The following is a 21,364-nucleotide window of genomic DNA, read 5'->3' on the forward strand; positions in this document are numbered from 1 at the left end:
CGTAGGGCTGGGCGGTATATTGTATTTTACTATATTTCGTGATTGATGCATGGACCGGTTTGGGTTTTTACTTTACCTTCTATAATGGTATTTGAATGTTTGGTTTTTTAAATGTGATACTCCGTATGTAACGTTCATTTTTTATAGCTTACTCCGCCACTTGAGTCATCCCTCTCCAAGCCACTTTCCACAGACCGAGTCCCACCCCGTCACTCAAAGAGCTAATTTGTTGTTGCTTAACCACGAGACATTTTCGTTCAGTCTGCATGGTCAATGCAGCATATGCAACAATGTTGATGACAACAATGTTGTTTACAATTTGATCTTAATATAAATCGACATGCATTCTATAATTACAAACTTAGTTTGTATTTTCTTAGTAAGTTAAGCTAAATCGTGTTAGCCACTAATGCTAATCGCTAGCTAATAGAAGTACTGAGTCAGAGCAAACGTAGCTAGCTAATACAGCCTGATACCAGTGATGGTGGAGGTCTAAATCAGCATGTTGTTTGTGCAACAGTATCTTCTAAATCAAAGAGGAAACGGCGAAGCATGAATATGATGGCTATATGAATAAAGATTTAATGTGGCAAAGTTTATAGGTCCCCTAGGAAACAAGGAACGTCACTTTGGTTCCTACCTTGTCACAATAACTCGTCCAATAATTCGTTGTCATGTCAAACAACACTGTATTCAAAGTCCCCACTATTATGTATATTCTAACTAACTATAGAATTATAATAAACTATTTCCATGATTCCAAAAGTTCACCCAAGTGTTGATCTAAATCGCAACATTTGGTTAAAAATAAGGTCTAGTTTTTTTGCCCATATCATGGCAGTGTGGAAATTATCTCAAATGAGTGCAGGAAATGCTGGAAATTATTTTAGGTTGATGTTGAATTGAACAGTATAAAACAATCTGAATGGCGAAAGACCCATTGAAATACTGTAGAATATATGTGTTGCCACCCTACGGTCACACACTACTCAAAGCAAATGTAGAACTTTTATTAATCAAAAACATAAAATACAGTCAAATGTGAAAGATTCCATATGATATATTGGCCATATCACCCAGCCCTAACCCTTCTGTGAAGCTTAGTGGTGGCAGCATCATGCTGTGGGGATGTTTTTCAGCGGCAGGCAATGGGAAACTAGCCAGGATCGAGGGAAAGATGAACGGAGCAAAGTATAGATAGATCCTTGATGAAAACCTGCTCCAGAGCGCTCAGGACCTCATACTAGGGTGAAGGTTCACCTTCCAACAGGACAACGACCCTAAGCGCACAGCCAAGACAACGCAGGAGTGGTTTTGTATATTATTTGTATATTAAAAATATTATTTTTACTTTAAGGGAGAAGGAATAACAAGGTAAAATTGCAACTGCAATAAGGGAATGGCTCATTGCCTTTTGCCTTCAATTTGACTGAAACCAGGATATAGGCCAGATAAAGAATACAGGCTGTTGTTGGTATTTGCCCCCAAAACCCATTTTTATTTAAATTAGGCTACTTCTTATTCATTCCTGACAAGGTTAAATAACTGTTTGAGTGATTATCTGCTAAATCAGTCACAACATGGAGACATTCCCAAATTGATCTCATACTACACCTTTCATCGTATCGTGGGCAGCAGGTAGCCTAGTGGTTAGCGCGTTGGACTAGTAACCGAAAGGTTGCCAAATCAAATCCCCGAGCTGACAAGGCAAACATCTGTCGTTCTGCCCCCGTTCTAACCCACTGTTCCTAGGCCGTCAATGAAAATAAAAATTTGTTCTTAACTGACTTGCCTAGTTAAATAATTAAAAAAATATCCCTTTTAGTCTGTTTGAGAAAAGAACAACTGTCCTTCAATCTCTCTGGAGTGCAAAGTTGCATCAGGTTGAGACTTCAAATAGAATACAATTGTAATTTGTCACATGCGCCGAATACACCTTACCGTGAGATAGTTAAGGGCTTGTAAGTAAACAACAATGCAGTTAAGAAAAATAAGAGTTAAGAAAATATTTACTAAATAAACTAAAGTTTAAAAAAAGTTACACAATAAAACAACAATAACCAGGCTCTATATATACACATACACACAGTGGGTACAAGTACAGAGTTAATGTGTGGGGCTACAGGTTAGTCCAGGTAATTGAGGTAATAAGTACTTGTAGGTAGGGGTAAAGTGACTATGCCTAGACATTAAACAGACTTGATGAAACTTATAGATTAACATGGATTCAAATCCTCCTGAAGATCAGTCCTGTAGCATAAATACAGTACATATTCATTCCCATTAGAGGATCAGATCTAGGTTCTACAGGAGCCCAGGAGAGCTTGGTTGTAAAGAAGCCATGCCTCACACTGTGAAGCCTCATGTCTGAGCGCAAGAGTGGGCAGAGAGAGAGAAAGAGAGAGAAAATGGGGCCTTGAGCCCTCCCCCTGGCCTGGAGGGAGTGGGTTGGAAGCCAAAAGCGAGGCCTCAGAAGGGAAAGCAAAGAGCCGTGGAGAGGAGGCAGGGGGGGTGGAGGAGGGGTGACCGTGACACACATTTCTGGGACACAGGCCTTTGTCTGGCCAGCTGGCACATTCCATGCTTCCCTGCAGGATCAAGGAGGACCCGGAGGGGGGGGCTCAACGAACCGTCAATTCAACGCTCCGCCAACGTTCTACCAACATGCTTCAATGCTCTACTAGCCTCTGCGCAGCCATGTCAAATCACCCTTACAGTGTTGTGCACAGGTATCCTAGAGATGAGGTAAATCTGGCAGTGACATTTTCAAATCAACATGGCACTGCTCTGCAAAGGTCATAATAAAGTCAGGGTTGTCCAGATAGATTATTGTAAACCTAATCTAGGTCATATTCATGAAACGTATAAGGAATCATTGAAACAAACAAGTTGGAGCTGTATTATCAGAGGGTACGGTGAGCAGCTGATGGCTAGCGAGGTGAGTGGGACAGCAGCTGCTGGGCTGGCAGCCAGCAGGATGAGAGGGAGGGAACTGAAGGAAAAGACTTCTACTCTCCCCACTTATCTATATTTCATCACCTTCCCCGTGCTGTACGCACGCCCATATATTATAAATTAATCTAAACGTTTCACAACAATGAAATAATCATGGGCTGGGTGCTGACGATGGATGGGCCGCTTTCTGTACCTGGTCAAATCACTTCTGTGGGAATCAGTGCATTTTTAGGGCAAATGGAAAAACATGCTGGCATCAGGCCAGTCCATCAGTTTTGAGTCAGTAGTACTTGACAACAGAATGTAAAATTATAGCCCAACAAACACCCTCGCAGTGAAAAACAAGTGCACAAAAGAAAGTCCATTGTGGTAAAATCTCAATCTCAATCAACATTACTCCTCATTACACTGACTTCAAATGTAAGTCAGTGTAAAACAAAAAGTACAACTATGAACCTTTCGCAGTGAAGGCAGGTGATATTGATTGGTTCGTTCTGAAATCAGTAACTGCATTTACAGTGAAACAGCATTAGACATTAGCTTCTTGCTCACGTTCTAAGTTAAACTCTAAAACTCACTTTCCAAGTGACCCGTGGGTGTGTGGGTTCACCCAGAGACAGTGTCATCGCTGGCTTATCCCCCTCACTTGGATCTTCATCTCATGCTTAAGCTCCCTCAGTAATTCATCTTCCAGAGTCACTGATCTGTAAAATGGCCCCCCTATGCAGATCAGCTGCCCAAAAATACCCATGAGTTATTCTGTGGTCTATGAAAGCATCAAAATAAGTTATCTGGAAGCAATAGCTTAGAAATATAAAACCAAGCTGTTCCAAACTACACGTGATATGTTACAAAGGACACATCTTCAATCGGGGAAAACAGATGGCAGAATACCACAGGTAAACTCTGATACTGAAAAATAATTGGACCAATGATATAAGATTCTAAATGACCTACTTCATGCAGAAGTTCTGGGGTGTAAATATCCCCCATTATAATATCTCTGATTATTTGAAAAGATCCGATGATATAAAAAAAAAAAAAATAGCTGACTCTAAAACTGTGAAATCAATTAGGCTATTGTAATCTTGTGCTATATTTGAATGTAGGTAATAGAATAATGGGAGTTGTTTCGCAATGTTTTCCGCCGACAACTATATAAATGGCCCCTGAGGTAAAAAGACTAAAGTTGTTACCCCTGCTGTAAGCATTACGGGGATGCCACTCAGGGGACTATGGTCAGTTCCATGTAAAAGGATCCATGAGCACCAACGTGTGAAGTTTATAGGAGCATGACAAAGTGGGTGTCAAATAAAAGCTAAGAGTCTATATTTTGAGAGGTTAAGGCACAGATACATTTTTGAACCATTTCCAATCTAAAAAATTGTAATAAAGCAAAGGCTTTGATTTCTTGTTCAACTGATGGAAAAGGAGTCTTAGAAAACATTTACCCGAAAAAGTCTTAACCTCATAACAATGTTGAAAGAATAAAAGACCCCGGCCAACTAATATCAACACTTACAGAGCATTCGGAAAATATTAAGACCTCTTGACCTTTTCCAAATTTTCTTACGTTACAGCCGTATTCTAAAATAGATTCAATTGTTCCCCCCCCATTTTTAGCAAATGTATAAAAAAATTGAAATATTACATAAGTATTCAGACCATTTACTTAGAACTTTGTTGAAACACCTTTGGCAGTGATTACAGCCTCGAGTCTTCTTGGGTATGACGCTACAAGCTTGGCACACCTGTATTTGGGGAGTTTCTCACATTTTTTCTGCAGATCCTTTCAAGCTCTGTCAGGTTGGATGGGGAGCATCGCTGCACAGCTATTGTCAGGTCTCTCCAGAGATGTTCGATCGGGTTCAAGTCCGGGCTCTGGCTAGGCCCCTCAAGGACATTCAGAGACTTGTCCTGAAGCCACTCCTGAATTGTCTTGGCTGTGAGCTTAGAGTCGTTGTCCCCTTGGAAAGGTGAACTTTCACCCCAGTCTGAGGTCCTGAGCGCTCTGGAGCAGGTTTTCATCAAGGATCTCTCTGTACTTTGCTCCAAGTCCTTAAGGTGCCTTTTGGCAAACTCCAAGAGGGCTATCATGTGCCATTTACAGAGGAGTGGCTTCCGTCTGGCCACTCTAACATAAAGGCTTGGTTGGTGGAGTGCTGCAGAGGTGGGGAAACCTTACAGAAGGACAACCATCTCCACAGAGAAACTCTGGAGCCCTGTCAAAGTGACCATTGTGTTCTTGGTCACCTCCCTGACAAGGCCCTTCTCCCCGATTGCTCAGTTTGGCCGGGCAGCCAGCTCTAGAAAGAGTCTTGGTGGTTCCAAACTTCTTCAATTTAAGAATGATGGAAGCCACTGTGTTTTTGGGGATCTTCAATGTTGCAGACATTTTTTGGTACCCTTCCCCAGATCTGTACCTTGACACATTACTGTCTCTTGAGCTTTACCACAGGTGGACTCCAATCAAGTTGTAGAAATATCTCAAGGAGGATCAATGGAAACAAGATGCACCTGAGCTCAATTTTGAGTATCATAGCAAAGGGTCTGAATACTGTCATTATAGGGTATTGCGTGTAGATTGATGAGCGAAAAACAATTATTTAATCCATTTTGGAATAAGGCTGCAACGTAACAAAATGCGGAAAAAGTCAAGGGGTCTTAATACTTTCCGAATGCACTGTATATTTAGTTGACATTTTTTTCTTGCCTCTAAGTTTAAGAATGCCTGATGCCTTCAAATTCCAATACCAAAAACCCACACATCTTTAAGAAATTTTGTAATTTATCTCCCTCGTGAGGGTGGATAACAAAAGTTCACAGAAGTAAAAAGTAAAGGTTGACCAACCAATTAGTTAGTGTTTTTACTGATACCAACTCAGTTTAAGAGATCTTAAGTGATTTAAATGGACAATTCTGTTACCAAATCAGTAATTTGGTCAGTCTGCCCTGGCCTTGATTTCAAAATGTTCTTCATTCAGCCCAAACATAGACGTCCATGATTGGTTCAGATTAAAGGTTGACCGATTTAAATCGGAATGGCCGATTAATTAGGGCCAATTTCAAGTTTTCATAACAATCGGAAATCGGTAATTTTGGACGCCGATTATTTTTACATTTAATTAAAATAAAATAAAAATGACACCTTTATTTAATCTTTATTTAACTAGGCAAGTCAGTTAACACATTCTTACTTTCAATGACAGCCTAGGAACGGTGGGTTAACTGCCTTGTTCAGGGGCAGAACAACACATTTTTTACCTTGTCAGCTCATGGATTTAATCTTGCAACCTTATGGTTAACTAGTCCAATGCTCGAACCACCTGCCTCACGAGGAGCCCGCCTTTTACTCGAATGAAGTAAGAAGCCAAGGTAAGTTGACAGCTAGCATTAAACTTAATCAGTCATAATCACTAGTTATAACTACACATGGTTGATGATATTACTAGTTTATCTAGTGTCCTGCGTTGCATATAATAGATGCAGTGCGCATTCGCGAAAAAGGACTGTCGTTGCGCCAACGTGTACCTAACCATAAACACCAATGCCTTTCTTAAAATCAATACACAGAAGTATATATTTTTAAACCTGCATATTTATCTTAAAGAAGTCCAGGTTAGCAGGCAATATTAACCAGGTGAAATTGTGTCACTTCTCTTGCGTTCATAGCATGCAGAGTTGGGGTATATGCAACAGTTTGGGCCCCCTGGCTCATTGTGAACTAATTTGACAGACCTTTACGTAATTATGACATGACATTGAAGGTTGTGCAATGTGACAGGAATATTTAGACTGATGGATGCCACCCGTTAGATAAAATACGTAACGGTTCTGTATTTCACTGAAAGAATAAACGTCTTGTTTTCGAGATGATAGTTTCCGGATTCGACCACATTAATGACCTAAGGCTCGCATTTCTGCGTGTTATTATGTTATAATTAAGTCTATTATCTGATAGAGCAGTCTGACTGAGCGATGGTAGGCACCAGCAGGCTCATAAGCATTCATTCAAACAGCACTTTCGTGCATTTTGCCAGCAGCTCTGCTGTTTATGACTTCAAGCCTATCAACTCCCGAGATTAGGCTGGTGTAACGATGTGATGTGAAATGGCTAGCTAGTTAGCGGGGTACGCGCTAATAGCGTTTCAAACGTCACTCGCTCTGAGACTTGGAGTAGTTGTTCCCCTTGCTCTGCATGGGTAACGCTGCTTCGAGGGTGGCTGTTGTCGTTGTGTTCCTGGTTTGAGCCCAGGCAGGAGTGAGGAGAAGTACGGAAGCTATACCATTACACTGGCAATACTAAAGTTCCTATAAGAACATCCAATAGCCAAAGGTATATGAAATACAAATGGTATAGAGAGAAATAGTCCTATAATTCCTATAATATCTGCAACCTAAAACTTCTTACCTGGGAATATTGAAGACTCATGTTAAAAGGAACAATATGTTCTCATGTTCTGAGCAAGGAACTTAAAAACGTTAGCTTTTTTTCATGGCACATATTGCACTTTTACTTTCTTCTCCAACACTTTGTTTTTGCATTATTTAAACCAAATTGAACATGTTTATTATTTATTCGAGGCTAAATTTGTTTTTATTGATGTATTATATTAAGTTAAAATAAGTGTTCATTCAGTATTGTTGTAATTGTCATTATTACAAATACATTTTAAAAATCGTCCGATTAAATCGGTATCGGCTTTTTTGTCCTCCAATAATCGGTATTGGCGTTGAAAAATCAGAATCGGTCAACCTCTAGTTCAGATTTGGTCTGGATCAGACATCTGTGTTTTACAAGTTTGGACAGCACAGCACAGTACAGTAGAGCACAGTACAGTAAAGAAAAGTAGAGTACAGTTCAGTACAGTCCTGTACAGTAGAATTGAGTAGAGTAAAGTTCAGGAGAGTATAGTTCAGTACAGCACACAGTAGAGCATACTAGAGTCGAGTACACTAATGTACTGTACTAAACTATACTCTCCTGAACTTTACTGTACTCTATTGTGCTCTACTGTGCTCTACTTTGATGTCCAAACTTGTGGAACATAGACGTCTATGATTGGTTGAGATTTGGTCCTGTTTGGTCGTTTGGTGGACGAGCTCTTTAAAATAATAGCCAGTGTGTAGAATAATACCCAAATACGCAAAAGGAGGATATTGCATATTTCTACCTTTGTGTACCTATTTAGGATACATCACCATGAACTGAATTATACTCATAACCATAAATATACATTTCTGTGTGGTACAGATCAGGGACCAATGATGAAATTCCGTAACCACAATTCTGTTACCGGATGTAAATCCACTTCACCGACATTAGTTCAATAACGAAAATTGAAAAAAATTCAAACTCAAGGTGCCATGTCATAGCTGATACCCCATTCATTCTGCAGACATCTTGAATCATAATTCTGAGCAGATATTTAACAACATTTTTGGAAACCGTCACATAAATTGTACCAAAATTCAGTTACGAAATTTTCATCTGCACAGTTCTTCTAGTAAATGTGTTTTTGTAAAATGTTCAGTGTAAATTGTTAAAAGTAGTCCTTGTGAACAGTGTTATATGGTTTGTTAAACTTTAAAATCAATGTTTTTTGTTTGGCATACATTTGAGTCAGTGCAATTCTGTTACTGTGGAATTGCCCCTATTCCTTTCCAGAAATTTTAACTCTAGTCCTCCTTTAATTTCATTCCTATGACACCCTGAGAGTCGAGTGAGCCTCACGTCAACATTCCTGAGCCAGAGAAAGTGTCCGGCCATTTCAGCAACATGACACTGCACAACTAAATACCAAAATAGCACAGTGGAAACGCTAACTCACTACTACTCAACAACAAGTAGACATCTCAGCTCACATATGGTCTTCTATCAAGGCGCTAAGGTGTTTCATTCTTTAATCCACACATTCCTCTCCAGGGACCAAATTATGTTCTCATCAAATGGAATTCTCAACAACTTAAGAATGTTAACAATACAACATTGCCTTTTTCTAAATAATCTGGAAACTTGTCAAAACCTTCTTAGCATCATCTTCACTTGTATTATGAAGTGCAGGCTCTTAACTTGGTCAGTAGGCTCTTGCATATGTCTGACTGATAAAATGTTGTAGTCAAGAAATTAAAGTGAAAGGAGAGAGAATATTACATGCATAAGCAATAGCAAAGATCCCAAAAACAGCAATTAGTAAGCACTTCCTCAACCTCAGAATTCTCATTGAGCAATAAGCTATAGGCCACAAAATACTATTTCATGGAATATATACTTTGTCTCACACTTTGTCTCAATTTTACTCACGCTTGCACAACGCAAAACAAATCCTATTTTTGGGACAACTGGTTTAGGCACAATGTCTTTGACACAATGCAATAATTTATGAGGACAAGTTCAGGGTAAATGCATCTCAGTGCAGTAACCAAATCTCCAGAAAGTTCTGGGACACTGTAAAGTCCATGGAGAATAAGAGCACCTCCTCCCAGCTGCCCACTGCACTGAGCCTAGGAAACACTGTCACCACCAATAAAATCCACGATAATTGAGATTTTCAATAAGCATTTTTCTATGGCTGGCCATGCTATCCACCAGGCTACCCCTACCCCGGTCAACAGCCCTCAGCAACTTGCCCAAGCCTCCCCCATTTCTCCTTCACTCAAATCCAGATAGCCAATGTTCTGAAAGAGCTGCAAAATATGGACCCCTACAAATCAGCCGGGCTAGACAATCTGGACCATCTCTTTCTAAAATTATCCGCCGCAATTGTTGCAACCACTATTACTAGCCTGTTCAACCGCTCTCTCGTATCGTCTGAGATCCCCAAAGATTGGAAAGCTGCCGCTGTCATCCCCCTCCTCAAAGGGGGAGACACTCTAGACCCAAATTGTCACAGACCTATCCTATCCTGTTTTTCTAAGGTCTTCGAAAGCCAAGTTAACAAACAGATCACGGCCATTTCGAATCCCACCGTACCTTCTTCGCTATGCAATCTGGTTTCCGAGCTGGTCATGGGTGCACCTTACCCACGCTCAAGGTCCTAAATGATATCATAACCGCCATCGAAAAGAGACAGTACTGTGCAGCTGTCTTCATCAACCTGGCCAAGGCTTTCGACTCTGTCAATCACCACATTCTTATCGGCAGACTCAGAAGCCGTGGTTTCTCAAAGGACTGCCTCGCCTGGTTCACCAACTACTTCTCTGATAAGAGTTCAATGTGTCAAATCGGAGGGCCTGTTGTCCGGACCTCTGGCAGAATCTATGGGGGTGCCACAGGGATCAATTCTCAGGCCGACTCTTTTCTCTGTAAACATCAATGATGTCGCTCTTGCAGCTGGTGATTCCCTGATCCCCCTCTACGCAGACGACACCCTTCTGTATACTTCTGGCCCTTCTTTGGACACTGAGTTAACTAACCTCCAGATGAGCTTCAATGCCATATACAGTGCCTTGCGAAAGTATTCGGCCCCCTTGAACTTTGCGACCTTTTGCCACATTTCAGGCTTCAAACATAAAGATATAAAACTGTATTTTTTGTGAAGAATCAACAACAAGTGGGACACAATCATGAAGTGGAACGACATTTATTGGATATTTCAAACTTCTTTAACAAATCAAAAACTGAAAAATTGGGCGTGCAAAATTATTCAGCCCCTTTACTTTCAGTGCAGTAAACTCTCTCCAGAAGTTCAGTGAGGATCTCTGAATGATCCAATGTTGACCTAAATGACTAATGATGATAAATACAATCCACCTGTGTGATATCCGTATAAATGCACCTGCACTGTGATAGTCTCAGAGGTCCGTTAAAAGCGCAGAGAGCATCATGAAGAACAAGGAACACACCGGGCAGATCCGAGATACTGTTGTGAAGAAGTTTAAAGCCGGATTTGGATACAAAAAGATTTCCCAAGCTTTAAACATCCCAAGGAGCACTGTGCAAGCGATAATATTGAAATGGAAGGAGTATCAGACCACTGCAAATCTACCAAGACCTGGCCGTCCCTCTAAACTTTCAGCTCATACAAGGAGAAGACTGATCAGAGATGCAGCCAAGAGGCCCATGATCACACTGGATGAACTGCAGAGATCTACAGCTGAGGTGGGAGACTCTGTCCATAGGACAACAATCAGTCGTATATTGCACAAATCTGGCCTTTATGGAAGAGTGGCAAGAAGAAAGCCATTTCTTAAAGATATCCATAAAAAGTGTTGTTTAAAGTTTGCCACAAGCCACCTGGGAGACACACCAAACATGTGGAAGAAGGTGCTCTGGTCAGATGAAACCAAAATTGAACTTTTTGGCAACAATGCAAAATGTTATGTTTGGTGTAAAAGCAACACAGCTCATCACCCTGAACACACCATACCCACTGTCAAACATGGTGGTGGCAGCATCATGGTTTGGGCCTGCTTTTCTTCAGCAGGGACAGGGAAGATGGTTAAAATTGATGGGAAGATGGATGGAGCCAAATACAGGACCATTCTGGAAGAAAACCTGATGGAGTCTGCAAAAGACCTGAGACTGGGACGGAGATTTGTCTTCCAATAAGACAATGATCCAAAACATAAAGCAAAATCTACAATGGAATGGTTCAAAAATAAACATATCCAGGTGTTAGAATGGCCAAGTCAAAGTCCAGACCTGATTCCAATCGAGAATCTGTGGAAAGAACTGAAAACTGCTGTTCACAAATGCTCTCCATCCAACCTCACTGAGCTCGAGCTGTTTTGCAAGGAGGAAGCCTGAAATGTCGCAAAAGGTCGCAAAGTTCAAGGGGGCCGAATACTTTCGCAAGGCACTAACTCCCCTTCCGTGGCCTTCAACTGGTCTTAAATGCAATGAAAACTAAATGCATGCTCTTCAACCGATCGCTGCCCGCACCTGCCCGCCCATCCAGCATCACTATTCTGGACGGTTCTGACTTAGAATATGTGGACAACTACAAATACCTAGGTGTCTGGTTAGATTGTAAACACTCCTTCCAGACTCACATTAAGCATCTCCAATCCAAAATGAAATCTAGGATCGGCTTCCTATTTCGCAACAAAGCATACTTCACTCATGCTGCCAAACATACCTTCATAAAACTGACTATCCTACTGATCCTTGACTTCGGTGATGTAATTTACAAAATAGCCTCCAACACTCGACTCAGCAAACTGGATGCAGTCTATCACAGTGCCATCCGTTTTGTCACCAAAGCCCCATATACTACCCACCACTGCGACCTGCATGCTCTCGTTGGCTGGCCCTTGCTTCATATTCGTCGCCAAACCCACTGGCTCTCGGGTATCTATAAGTCTTGGCTAGGTAAAGCCCCGCCTTATCTCAGCTCACTGGTCATCATAGCAGCACGCACTCCAGCAAGTATATTTCACTCATCACCCCCAAAGCCAATTCCTCCTTTGGCCACCTTTTTTTCCAGTTCTCTGCTGCCAATGACTGGAATGAATTGCAAAAACCACTGAAGCTGGAGACTCATATCTCTCTCACCATCTTTAAGCACCAGCTGTCAGAGCAGCTCACAGATTACTGCATCTGTACATAGCCCATCCAACTACCTCATCCCCATACTGTTTTTTTTCTTCTTCTGCTTTGCACCCCAGTATCTCTACTTCCACATTCATCTTCTGCACATCTATCACTCCAGTGTTTAATTGCTCAATTGTAATTATTTGCCATTATGGCCCATTTATTGCCTTACCTCCCTTATCTTACCTCCTTTGCACACACTGTATTTTAACTTTTCTATCAGTGTTATTGACTGTATATTTGTTTATTCCATGTGTAACTCTGTGTTGTTGTTTGTGTCGCACTTTTGCTTTATCTTGGCCAGGTCGCAGTTGTAAATGAGAACTTGTTCTCAACTGGCCTATCTAAAGATGAAATAAAAAAGATGAGGCATGAAAAATCCAGTTTGGACTTCATTTTTTATTTTACCTTTATTTAAATGAAGTCCAAACTGGATTTTTCATGCCTCATCTTTTTTATTCCAGTTGAGAACAAGTTCTCATTTACAACTGCGACCTGGCCAAGATAAAGCAAAGCGACACAAACAACAACACAGAGTTACACATGGAATAAACAAATATACAGTCAATAACACCAATAGAAAAGTTAAAATACAGTGTGTGCAAAGGAGGTAAGATAAGGGAGGTAAGGCAATAAATAGGCCATAATGGCAAACAATTACAATTGAGCAATTAAACACTGGAGTGATAGATGTGCAGAAGATGAATGTGGAAGTAGAGATACTGGGGTGCAAAGGAGAAGAAAGAAAAAAAACAGTATGGGGATGAGGTAGTTGGATGGGCTATTTACAGATGGGCTTGGCACAGGTGCAGTGATCTGTGATCTGCTCTGACAGCTGGTGCTTAAAGATGGAGAGAGAGATATGAGTCTCCAGCTTCAGTGGTTTTTGCAATTCGTTCCAGTCATTGGCAGCAGAGAACTGGAAAAAAAGGCAGCCAAAGGAGGAATTGGCTTTGGGGGTGATGAGTGAAATATACTTGCTGGAGCGCATGCTGCTATGGTGACCAGTGAGCTGAGATAAGGCAAGTCAGTTAAGAACACATTCTTATTTTCAATGATGGCCTAGGAACAGTGGGTTAACTGCCCTGTTCAGGGGCAGAACGACAGAATGTCAGCTCGGGGATTTGATATTGCAACCTTTCGGTTACTAGTCCAACGCTCTAACCACTAGGCTACCTGCCGCCCATACTGTAGGGGTTCTAATTTTTATCCCTGGATTAGAATATGATAAGAGCATACATAACGTGACAAGATGGGCCAATTGGGAGGGGAGACTTGTAGATGAGGGGCACATTTTTGGGGACAGGGCAAATGGACAATGAATTAGCACAACACATATGACATGTACCAATAATACCTTTCTCTGTGTGACGGATACATGTTTACAGCTCAGGGAAGGCTCCTTTTCTGTGATGAAAAAAGAAGGTAACACTTCAAATTAGACCTTTAAAAAAAAAGTGGAATAAACTTTAAAAATCATGGAGGTTTTTCAAGGTCAAATGAAAACAGCATGAGGTTAGAATAGTTTTTCTTCTTTCCCAACCTTTGTCTGTAGTGGAGAACTATGGGAACTAAAGACAGCACTAGTTTCTCTGAAGCCGAGCTGACTGCATCCTTGCCCAGACATACTTACAATACACTAAACCACTCACATTTGGTTTCCAAGGCCCCAAGGCCCTTCTTAAATATCATTAGTTAAATAATTCAAAGAGGCAACATAAATCTTTCAACTAATGATTTCACCATCAATGGAGCCTTTAACCCATTCATAGATGCTAACTACCTTTAGCTCCTATTGACAAAAATATCCTCTGGCTGGGGAAGTTTCGTTAACAGCCCCGACGCTCGTTCTGAACGTCAAAACACTTCGCTTGTGGTATGTTTTTGGAAACATAATCGTTCATATCAGCGAGAAATACGAATGAGTAAAAAATAAAAAGTTAATTTATTACACCTTTATAGGCTTCCCACACAGCCATATTTCCATGTTTACAGCGCTTGTGTACGGACAACAGACAAAGACAGAGGCATAGCCTACCTGTGCTAATTTGCCATCTGCGTCTTCCGAACACCTGTGTGTAAACGGAAGACAGATGGCACAAAAGTGTTGTCCCTGAAAAATACTGTGTGCTGCAACTGTGTTAAAACAGTGTACAGTGAGTGTATATTTTGCATTTATGAAAATATTTTGATGTGATATGAAAGTAGAGGTCTTTATGTTTCTAGATCCGTACCACTATTGAGAATCGATTCACATTTAAATGGAGTATTTGGCTGCCAGTGCCAATTCGCCTCTAAAAAGAACATGTAAGGCCCTTGAAAGGAGTAACTTTAGGCTTCTTTAGTCCATTATTGAGCTATGGAGCCTTCAGCACAGCTTGACTATCAAATTATGAGGTGGCTTCCAAAGCTGTCTGTTACCAAGGTAAACATAAGTAAATATTAATTGGAGAAAAGGGCTAAGAATTAGAGTAAATTCTGAAATGCTAGGCTATTGCCCCACACAATACAACCAAAGTCATCAACATTTCTGCGTATGTGAACTGTGGCATTTTAATCGGATTATTTCAACACATCAGTATGACATGTCTTTGACAGTGTGGAACAATGTAGCCATAGTCAAGGTGAACATTCATACAGTAGACTGAGGGCAACAACCATGCTGCTTAAAGGCTGACGGCGCTGAAATGAGGTCATAAGAAAAAGAAATAAGATTAAACCCTTCTTTCAAATGAGATCATTAAGAAAAGATTAAGACTTATGTACAAAACATTAAAGAATTCAGAGATTTTTTTGGGGGGGGGTCAATGCATGCATACATTACGCCCATACATTAGGGCGATAATATGCCACATCTTAAAGAAGATTTCCAATCAAATTCATACAAAAACATGGGTAATTTATACATACCACCCTGAACTCATCCCAAACTTCACTTTTTGTCTTTGCCTTTTCAAGAGATTGTAGAGAAAGCGCAACTTGATTTGAGAAACTATGAAGCTGCAGTGCACTCACCCCATATTGTTGAACGCTTTTCGTGTCCTTGCAGAATATAAATTCCAGTCTTATCTCAAGCGATAGGTAATGTCTTGCTCTTTGTCTCCGAATAGATGGTTAACAAATTGTCTCGAATGTCACTGTAAAGTGAATTCCTTTATAATTGTACAGTACGTTGCATTACATTTCTCTAACAGGAATACCGCAAACGTTCAGTGGGAGAAAAATGTACTAGAAAACATGTAATGTTTTCCCAATTGTAGTAGTTCTGTTGTTTGAAATCAATTAAAACAGCTTTCCTTTGTCCTTCGAATCCCGTTCTTTGTCGCTCTTCCTTTGTGGTGGCACACTAATCTTGTGATTTAACGCCTCTCAAAAACATGAGGGAACTATGTTCTACAAAAGTATAAATGCGTTCAGCCTCTGCTAAGTGTCAGCGCACGGTAATGAGATCCTTCTGCAGTTTGTTGTTTCCCCCTGCTCTGCCCATTCCGGTATCCCATTCAAGAATTGTCCTTGCTCAATGAGACAGAGACACTAAGTCTAACACCACCTACTGGCTGCTGTTTGACGAATCAAATTACATTGCCTCTAACCTAACCCACTTTACGCAATTTGAAATGTGAAATATAATATTCTAATGGCTTGCAGGTTGTCTTGAAAGCACTCTCCCCACTTGTAATGAGGTTTGATTGACATAATGGGATTAAAATAAGTATATTTCCAGCGATTGATGGCTGAAATGAGGAATACATTCACATTATGGGTGTAAAAGTACATTGTAATTGCTGTTTGGAATAAAAAATGCTCTGCCTATTAAGGTAAACCTAAATCATACATGTTTTTAATTGCTGTACTTCGTACGTTTTTCTCTCTCCTGTGGTTCCAAAAACTCCCCCTGAGCTGTCCTTGAAAGGTCCGTGTAAATGTCTCTGAAGCATTTTATTTTTGTCTTCCTTCAATCTCTAAGCCTTTGGGACATGTAGGTGCTCAAAAATATGCTTGAAACAAGGTGTTCATATTATTTTGGTGTGTATTTGGCATCATGTTGAAAAGCTCCCTAAGGCATTAATACAATATAGAAATACATCTTGTAAATGTAAATCAGGTGCGTCAAACTCATTCCACCGTTTTCTTTTCTATTAAGACCTAGACAACCAGGTGAGAGGGAGTTGTTTCTTCTTCGATGAGGTTTAACGGCAGTTGGCATCCAATAAATGTTGCATTATCGCCACCTACTAGACTGGAGTATAACTCCCTTATACTTGGCTTATTTTTTTATCAACAAAAACATTTAATACTACAACAATTACCTTACCATCTAACGCTACACTCACAAAAAAAGTATGAATACCATACTCCACTATTCAAATCTATTTAGTCCTACAGCCTGAAAGGATGGGACACTACCACTTAACACACCCTGTAACTCTTCTGATGGCAAGTCTCTTACACCTAAATACACTTATAGATGACCTGGAGCCAGTGGGTTTGGCGACGGATATGTAGTGAGGGCCAGCCAACGAGAGCATACAGGTCGCAGTAGTGGGTAGTATATGGGGCTTTGGTGATAAAATGGATGGCACTGTGATAGACTGCATACAGTTTGCTGAGTAGAGTGTTGGGGGCTATTTTGTAAATGACATCGCCAATGTCAAGGATTGGTAGGAGAGTCAGCTTTATGAGGGTAAGTTTGGCGGCATGAGTGAAGGAGGCTTTGTTGCGAAATAAGAAGCCGATTCTAGATGTAATTATGGATTGGAGATGCTTAATGTGAGTCTGGAAGGAGAGTTTACAGTCTAACCAGACACCAAGGTATTTGTAGTTGTCCACATATTTTAGGTCAGAACCCATCCAGAGTAGTGATGCTAGTCGGGCGGGAGGGTGCGGGCAGCAATCGGTTGAAGAGCATGCACTTAGATTTACTAGCATTTAAAAGCAGTTGGAGGCCATGGAAGGAGTGTTGTATGGCGTTGAAGCTCGTTTGAAGGTTTGTTAGCACAGTGTCCCAAAGGGCCAGATGTATACAGAATAGTGTCGTCTGCATAGAGGTGGATCAGAGAATCACCAGCAGCAAGAGCGACATCATTGATAAATACAGAGATGACTACTCACACCACTCCTCTCAGAATCCCTCCACCTTGACCCATCTTCCTCTATTTTCTTCACTGCCTCAGCATATGACCACTTCTGTGCTACTCTATTTACCCCCTTGGCATTTTTCCTATTTTGTTGCCTTACAACCTGGAATTAAAATAGTTATTTTTTTGGGGGGGGGGGGGGGGTTGTGTCATTTGATTTACACAACATGCATACCACCTTGAAGATGCAATTTTTTGTGTGAAACAAACAAGAACTAAGACCCCAAAAAACAGAACTTGAGCGTGCATAGCTATTCACTCCCCCCTAAGTCAATACTTTGTAGAGCCACCTTTTGCAGCAATTACAGCTGCAAGTCTCTTGGGGTATGTCTATAAGCTTGGCACATCTAGCCACTGGGATTCTTGCCCATTCCTCAAGGCAAAACTGCTCCAGCTCCTCCAAGTTGGATGGGTTCCGCAGGTGTACAGCAATCTTTAAGTCATACCACAGATTCTCAATTGGATAGAGGTCTGGGCTTTGACTAGGCCATTTCAAGTCATTTAAATGTTTCCCCTCAAGTGATGTATGCTTAGGGTCATTGTCCTGCTGGAAGGTGAACCTCTGTCCCAGTTTTATTTTACTAGGCAAGTCAGTTTAAGAACAAATTCTTATTTTCAATGACAGCCTAGGAACAGTGGGTTAACTGCCTTGTTCAGGGGCAGAACAACAGATTTCTACATTGTTGGCTCTGGGATTCGATCTTGCAACCTTTTGGTTACTTGTCCAACGCTCTAACCATTAGGCTACTTGCGCCCCAGTCTCAAATCTCTGGAAGACTAAAACAGGGTTCCCTCAAGAATTTCCATGTATTTAGCGCCATCCATCATTTCTTCAATTCTGACCAGTTTACCAGTCCCTGCAGATGAAAAACATACTCACAGCATGCTGTTGCCACCACCATGCTTCACTGTGGGGATGATATTCTCGGGATGATGAGAGGTGTTGGGTTTGCGCCAGACATAGCGTTTTCCTTGATGGCCAAAAACTCAATTTTAGTCTCATCTGACCAGACGTGTTTGGTCAGGCTAGAATGAATGGGCGAATTTGAGCGTATCCAACAACCAATCCTGTCATCCATTGAAGAAGCATAGTGACATCAAAAAAATGCACCAATTTTACAATACCAAGAGTATGATTTTCTGGCAGTTCAGATAATTCTGAACACAAAATAAAGTATATTCTATATAATTGTCATCTGGAACTTTGTAAAATGTTGGATTTCTCCTCTCTTGGGCTGTCAGATTGTTGAATCAACCAATGTAAACCAAATCAGAAATGATCTGATGGCCCATATGGCATCTTTTGTTTGGTGCTCACACCTACCATGTTGGGCATCTTCAGATAATTTAAGTATAAATTCTAGAGCAATAATTGACCAAAATGTCATTTAAAAAGGCATATCTTCTGGAAAACAACAAAGTAATATAATGGTCAATGTGGTGTAATGTTTAAACTTGTGTCCTTTGCAGGGAATTGGCCTACCAGATTGCCAAACAGTTCAGAGTCCTGGGGAAACCAATGTGCTTGCGGAACCGCATCATTGGTGGAATGAGTAATCTCGATTACCAATGACACTGCCTTTTATTGCGTTGTTATTCATTTGTCCAGCATGTTCAGGTGATGTTCCATACACATATGATCACATAGACCTTGGAGCTCTCCATGAAGCCCCACGTTGTTGTAGCCAGTCCAGGAAGACCACATTCAGATTTCCAACACATTCAGCATCAAGAAGATCCAGTTTCTGGTAAAACAAAGATTTAAAAAATATTGTTTCTGCCACAAAGGCCATGTTTGAGGATGTCTAGGTGAGGATTTCACTGACAACCCAAACAGTGTGTCATGAACAACCTTTATTTCCTCGGGTTCTCAGATTACCCCCCCACCCCACCATTAGGGTTTATTTTTTTGTATTGCCTTCTAATAGGATTTCAAACCAATTTAGTTACATTTCTTCTGCATACTTAAATTGTAAACATTTTTCTCGTAGGGTCCGCACAGCAGAGGAGTTGGATCAAAAGGTACATCCTGACGCCAGAGGAAGATGCCTACCTGGTGCATCTGATCCAGAAGTTAAGACGAGCATGACGACTGGTCCATCATGATCTTCACCAAGACCTGCAAGTAAGGACTCCTTCACTCGGAGATGACTGAAGAACCTAGAACAATGACTATGTGGATTATAATAGAACCAATAGAACATGCTGCTGCATCATGGCCTTCAGACACATCAATATAGAATGATGGTTAGACATTGAATCATTAATGCATTGCATTCTTCCTTACAGGAATTGCCAAATCCTCACAATGATCCGGCAGAAATTCAACTCTCCTTCCATTCAATGATGATGCGGGTAAACAAGCCGAGCTCAGACTGTAGCTTTGTATTCATTAATGGGTCACAGGACAGGTTAAAAGCACATTTAACACGCATCATAATAAGTAAAGTTAATTTGGACAATGTACACAGAATTAAGACACTAGTTACCTTTTTCACAGAAACAACATTTTGCCAACCTCGCAAAGTTCAAGTCCAGTGTCTTCAAAAACCCGATTGCAACTGATGTAGCTTCCAGATAAGAAAGCTCAGTGTTCAACGGTAGTGTGTATAATCAGACCAAAAAATAACATTTCTCAATATATATGGAAAGGTTAACCATTGTGAATCTCATTATGTAGGGCCTGGATATCCCAACAGTCCAGGTTGTCATCAACCACAACACGCCAGGTCTGCCCAAGATCTACATTCACAAGAGTCGGCCGAACTGCCAGAGCAGGTAACATTCCTCCGGTATCTGTCTGTTATCACACAGGCCGTTACTGTAGACTTAAAACACAATCCACTTTTCTCTGATATGTCTACAGAAAGGCATGGTGTCTCAATCACACTGGTGACACAGTATGACATCCACTTGGTTCATTCCATCGAGGGGAAGATCAGTTAAGTGTAAATTTACTCCATGGAAAAGTATAGATTGCACATAGTTGATTTAGTATTGCTTGCTACCCTTTCCAATTCAGACATTCCCATTAGTGCAATATCACCACTTAGGATATGATCTTGGGGCGGAAAGCTAGATTATTATTTGTTTTGCTTTCTCATTTGTCCAGAGGCCAAACTGAAGGAGTATCCTGTTGAAAATCCTGACTCAAATCAACGTGGCCAGACGCTAGTGTGAAATTGTATGAACACATTCTGTTTATATAGACATTTCCCCTCGTGAACATGTGGCCTTTGGATAACATGGGCTCATATTACAGCTGTGACTTCTCACCATTCCTTTCGTGTTGCAGAAACCGGAGTCAGCAGATGTTCACTCGAAAAAGGAGACCAACTAGAGAATATGATTGGAGGGGAAGTAAGTATATACACACCATGAGCCACAACACCAAGGACAGACTTACATTTTTTGCTGCGATAAGGGTTCTAAGGGATTTTTAAGGGATTTTCCCGACATTCCAACTACTATGCTGTCAGAGGATCCTGGAAAGAAAGGCTGAACTGGATAAGATAAGGGGTGAGAAGAAGTTGTTCAGGGAGAAGGCACATGAAACCATTCAGAAGACGCAACATGGGATTCAGAAAAATAAACTGATGAAGCAAAAACGCATTCAAAAGAAACAAAAGGCAGAAGTCCATATAATGCAACACTGTACATTAACAAATTGTGTATATACAGTACATACACCATAGCCAAATACATTTAAACTCTGTTTTTCACAACTCCTGACATT

General features: G+C 40.8%; 1 protein-coding gene and 1 pseudogene across 2 annotated transcripts in view; one reads left to right on the forward strand and one right to left on the reverse strand.

The window, feature by feature from the left end:
- LOC135512640 (homer protein homolog 3-like) overlaps window positions 1–15,723 on the reverse strand; it is a 51,702-nt gene extending 35,979 nt beyond the window's left edge. Inside the window, exons 1-2 of one of the 2 annotated variants that reach the window (XM_064934869.1) lie at window positions 15,506–15,723; window positions 13,848–13,897 (exon numbers count right to left, since the gene is read on the reverse strand). In XM_064934869.1, coding sequence (XP_064790941.1) covers window positions 13,848–13,870 — 23 coding nt within the window. In that variant the 5' untranslated portion in view covers window positions 13,871–13,897; window positions 15,506–15,723. The remainder of the gene's footprint in view (window positions 1–13,847; window positions 13,898–15,505) is intronic. The other variant, XM_064934870.1, reaches the window with a different exon arrangement.
- Window positions 15,724–19,429: 3,706 nt separating this feature from the next.
- LOC135511443 (probable ATP-dependent RNA helicase DDX49) lies at window positions 19,430–20,968 on the forward strand (annotated as a pseudogene).
- Window positions 20,969–21,364: the final 396 nt, after the last annotated feature.

The sequence above is a fragment of the Oncorhynchus masou genome, chromosome 24 (genome assembly GCF_036934945.1).
Source record: "Oncorhynchus masou masou isolate Uvic2021 chromosome 24, UVic_Omas_1.1, whole genome shotgun sequence".
NCBI classification, from domain to species: Eukaryota; Metazoa; Chordata; class Actinopteri; order Salmoniformes; family Salmonidae; genus Oncorhynchus; species Oncorhynchus masou.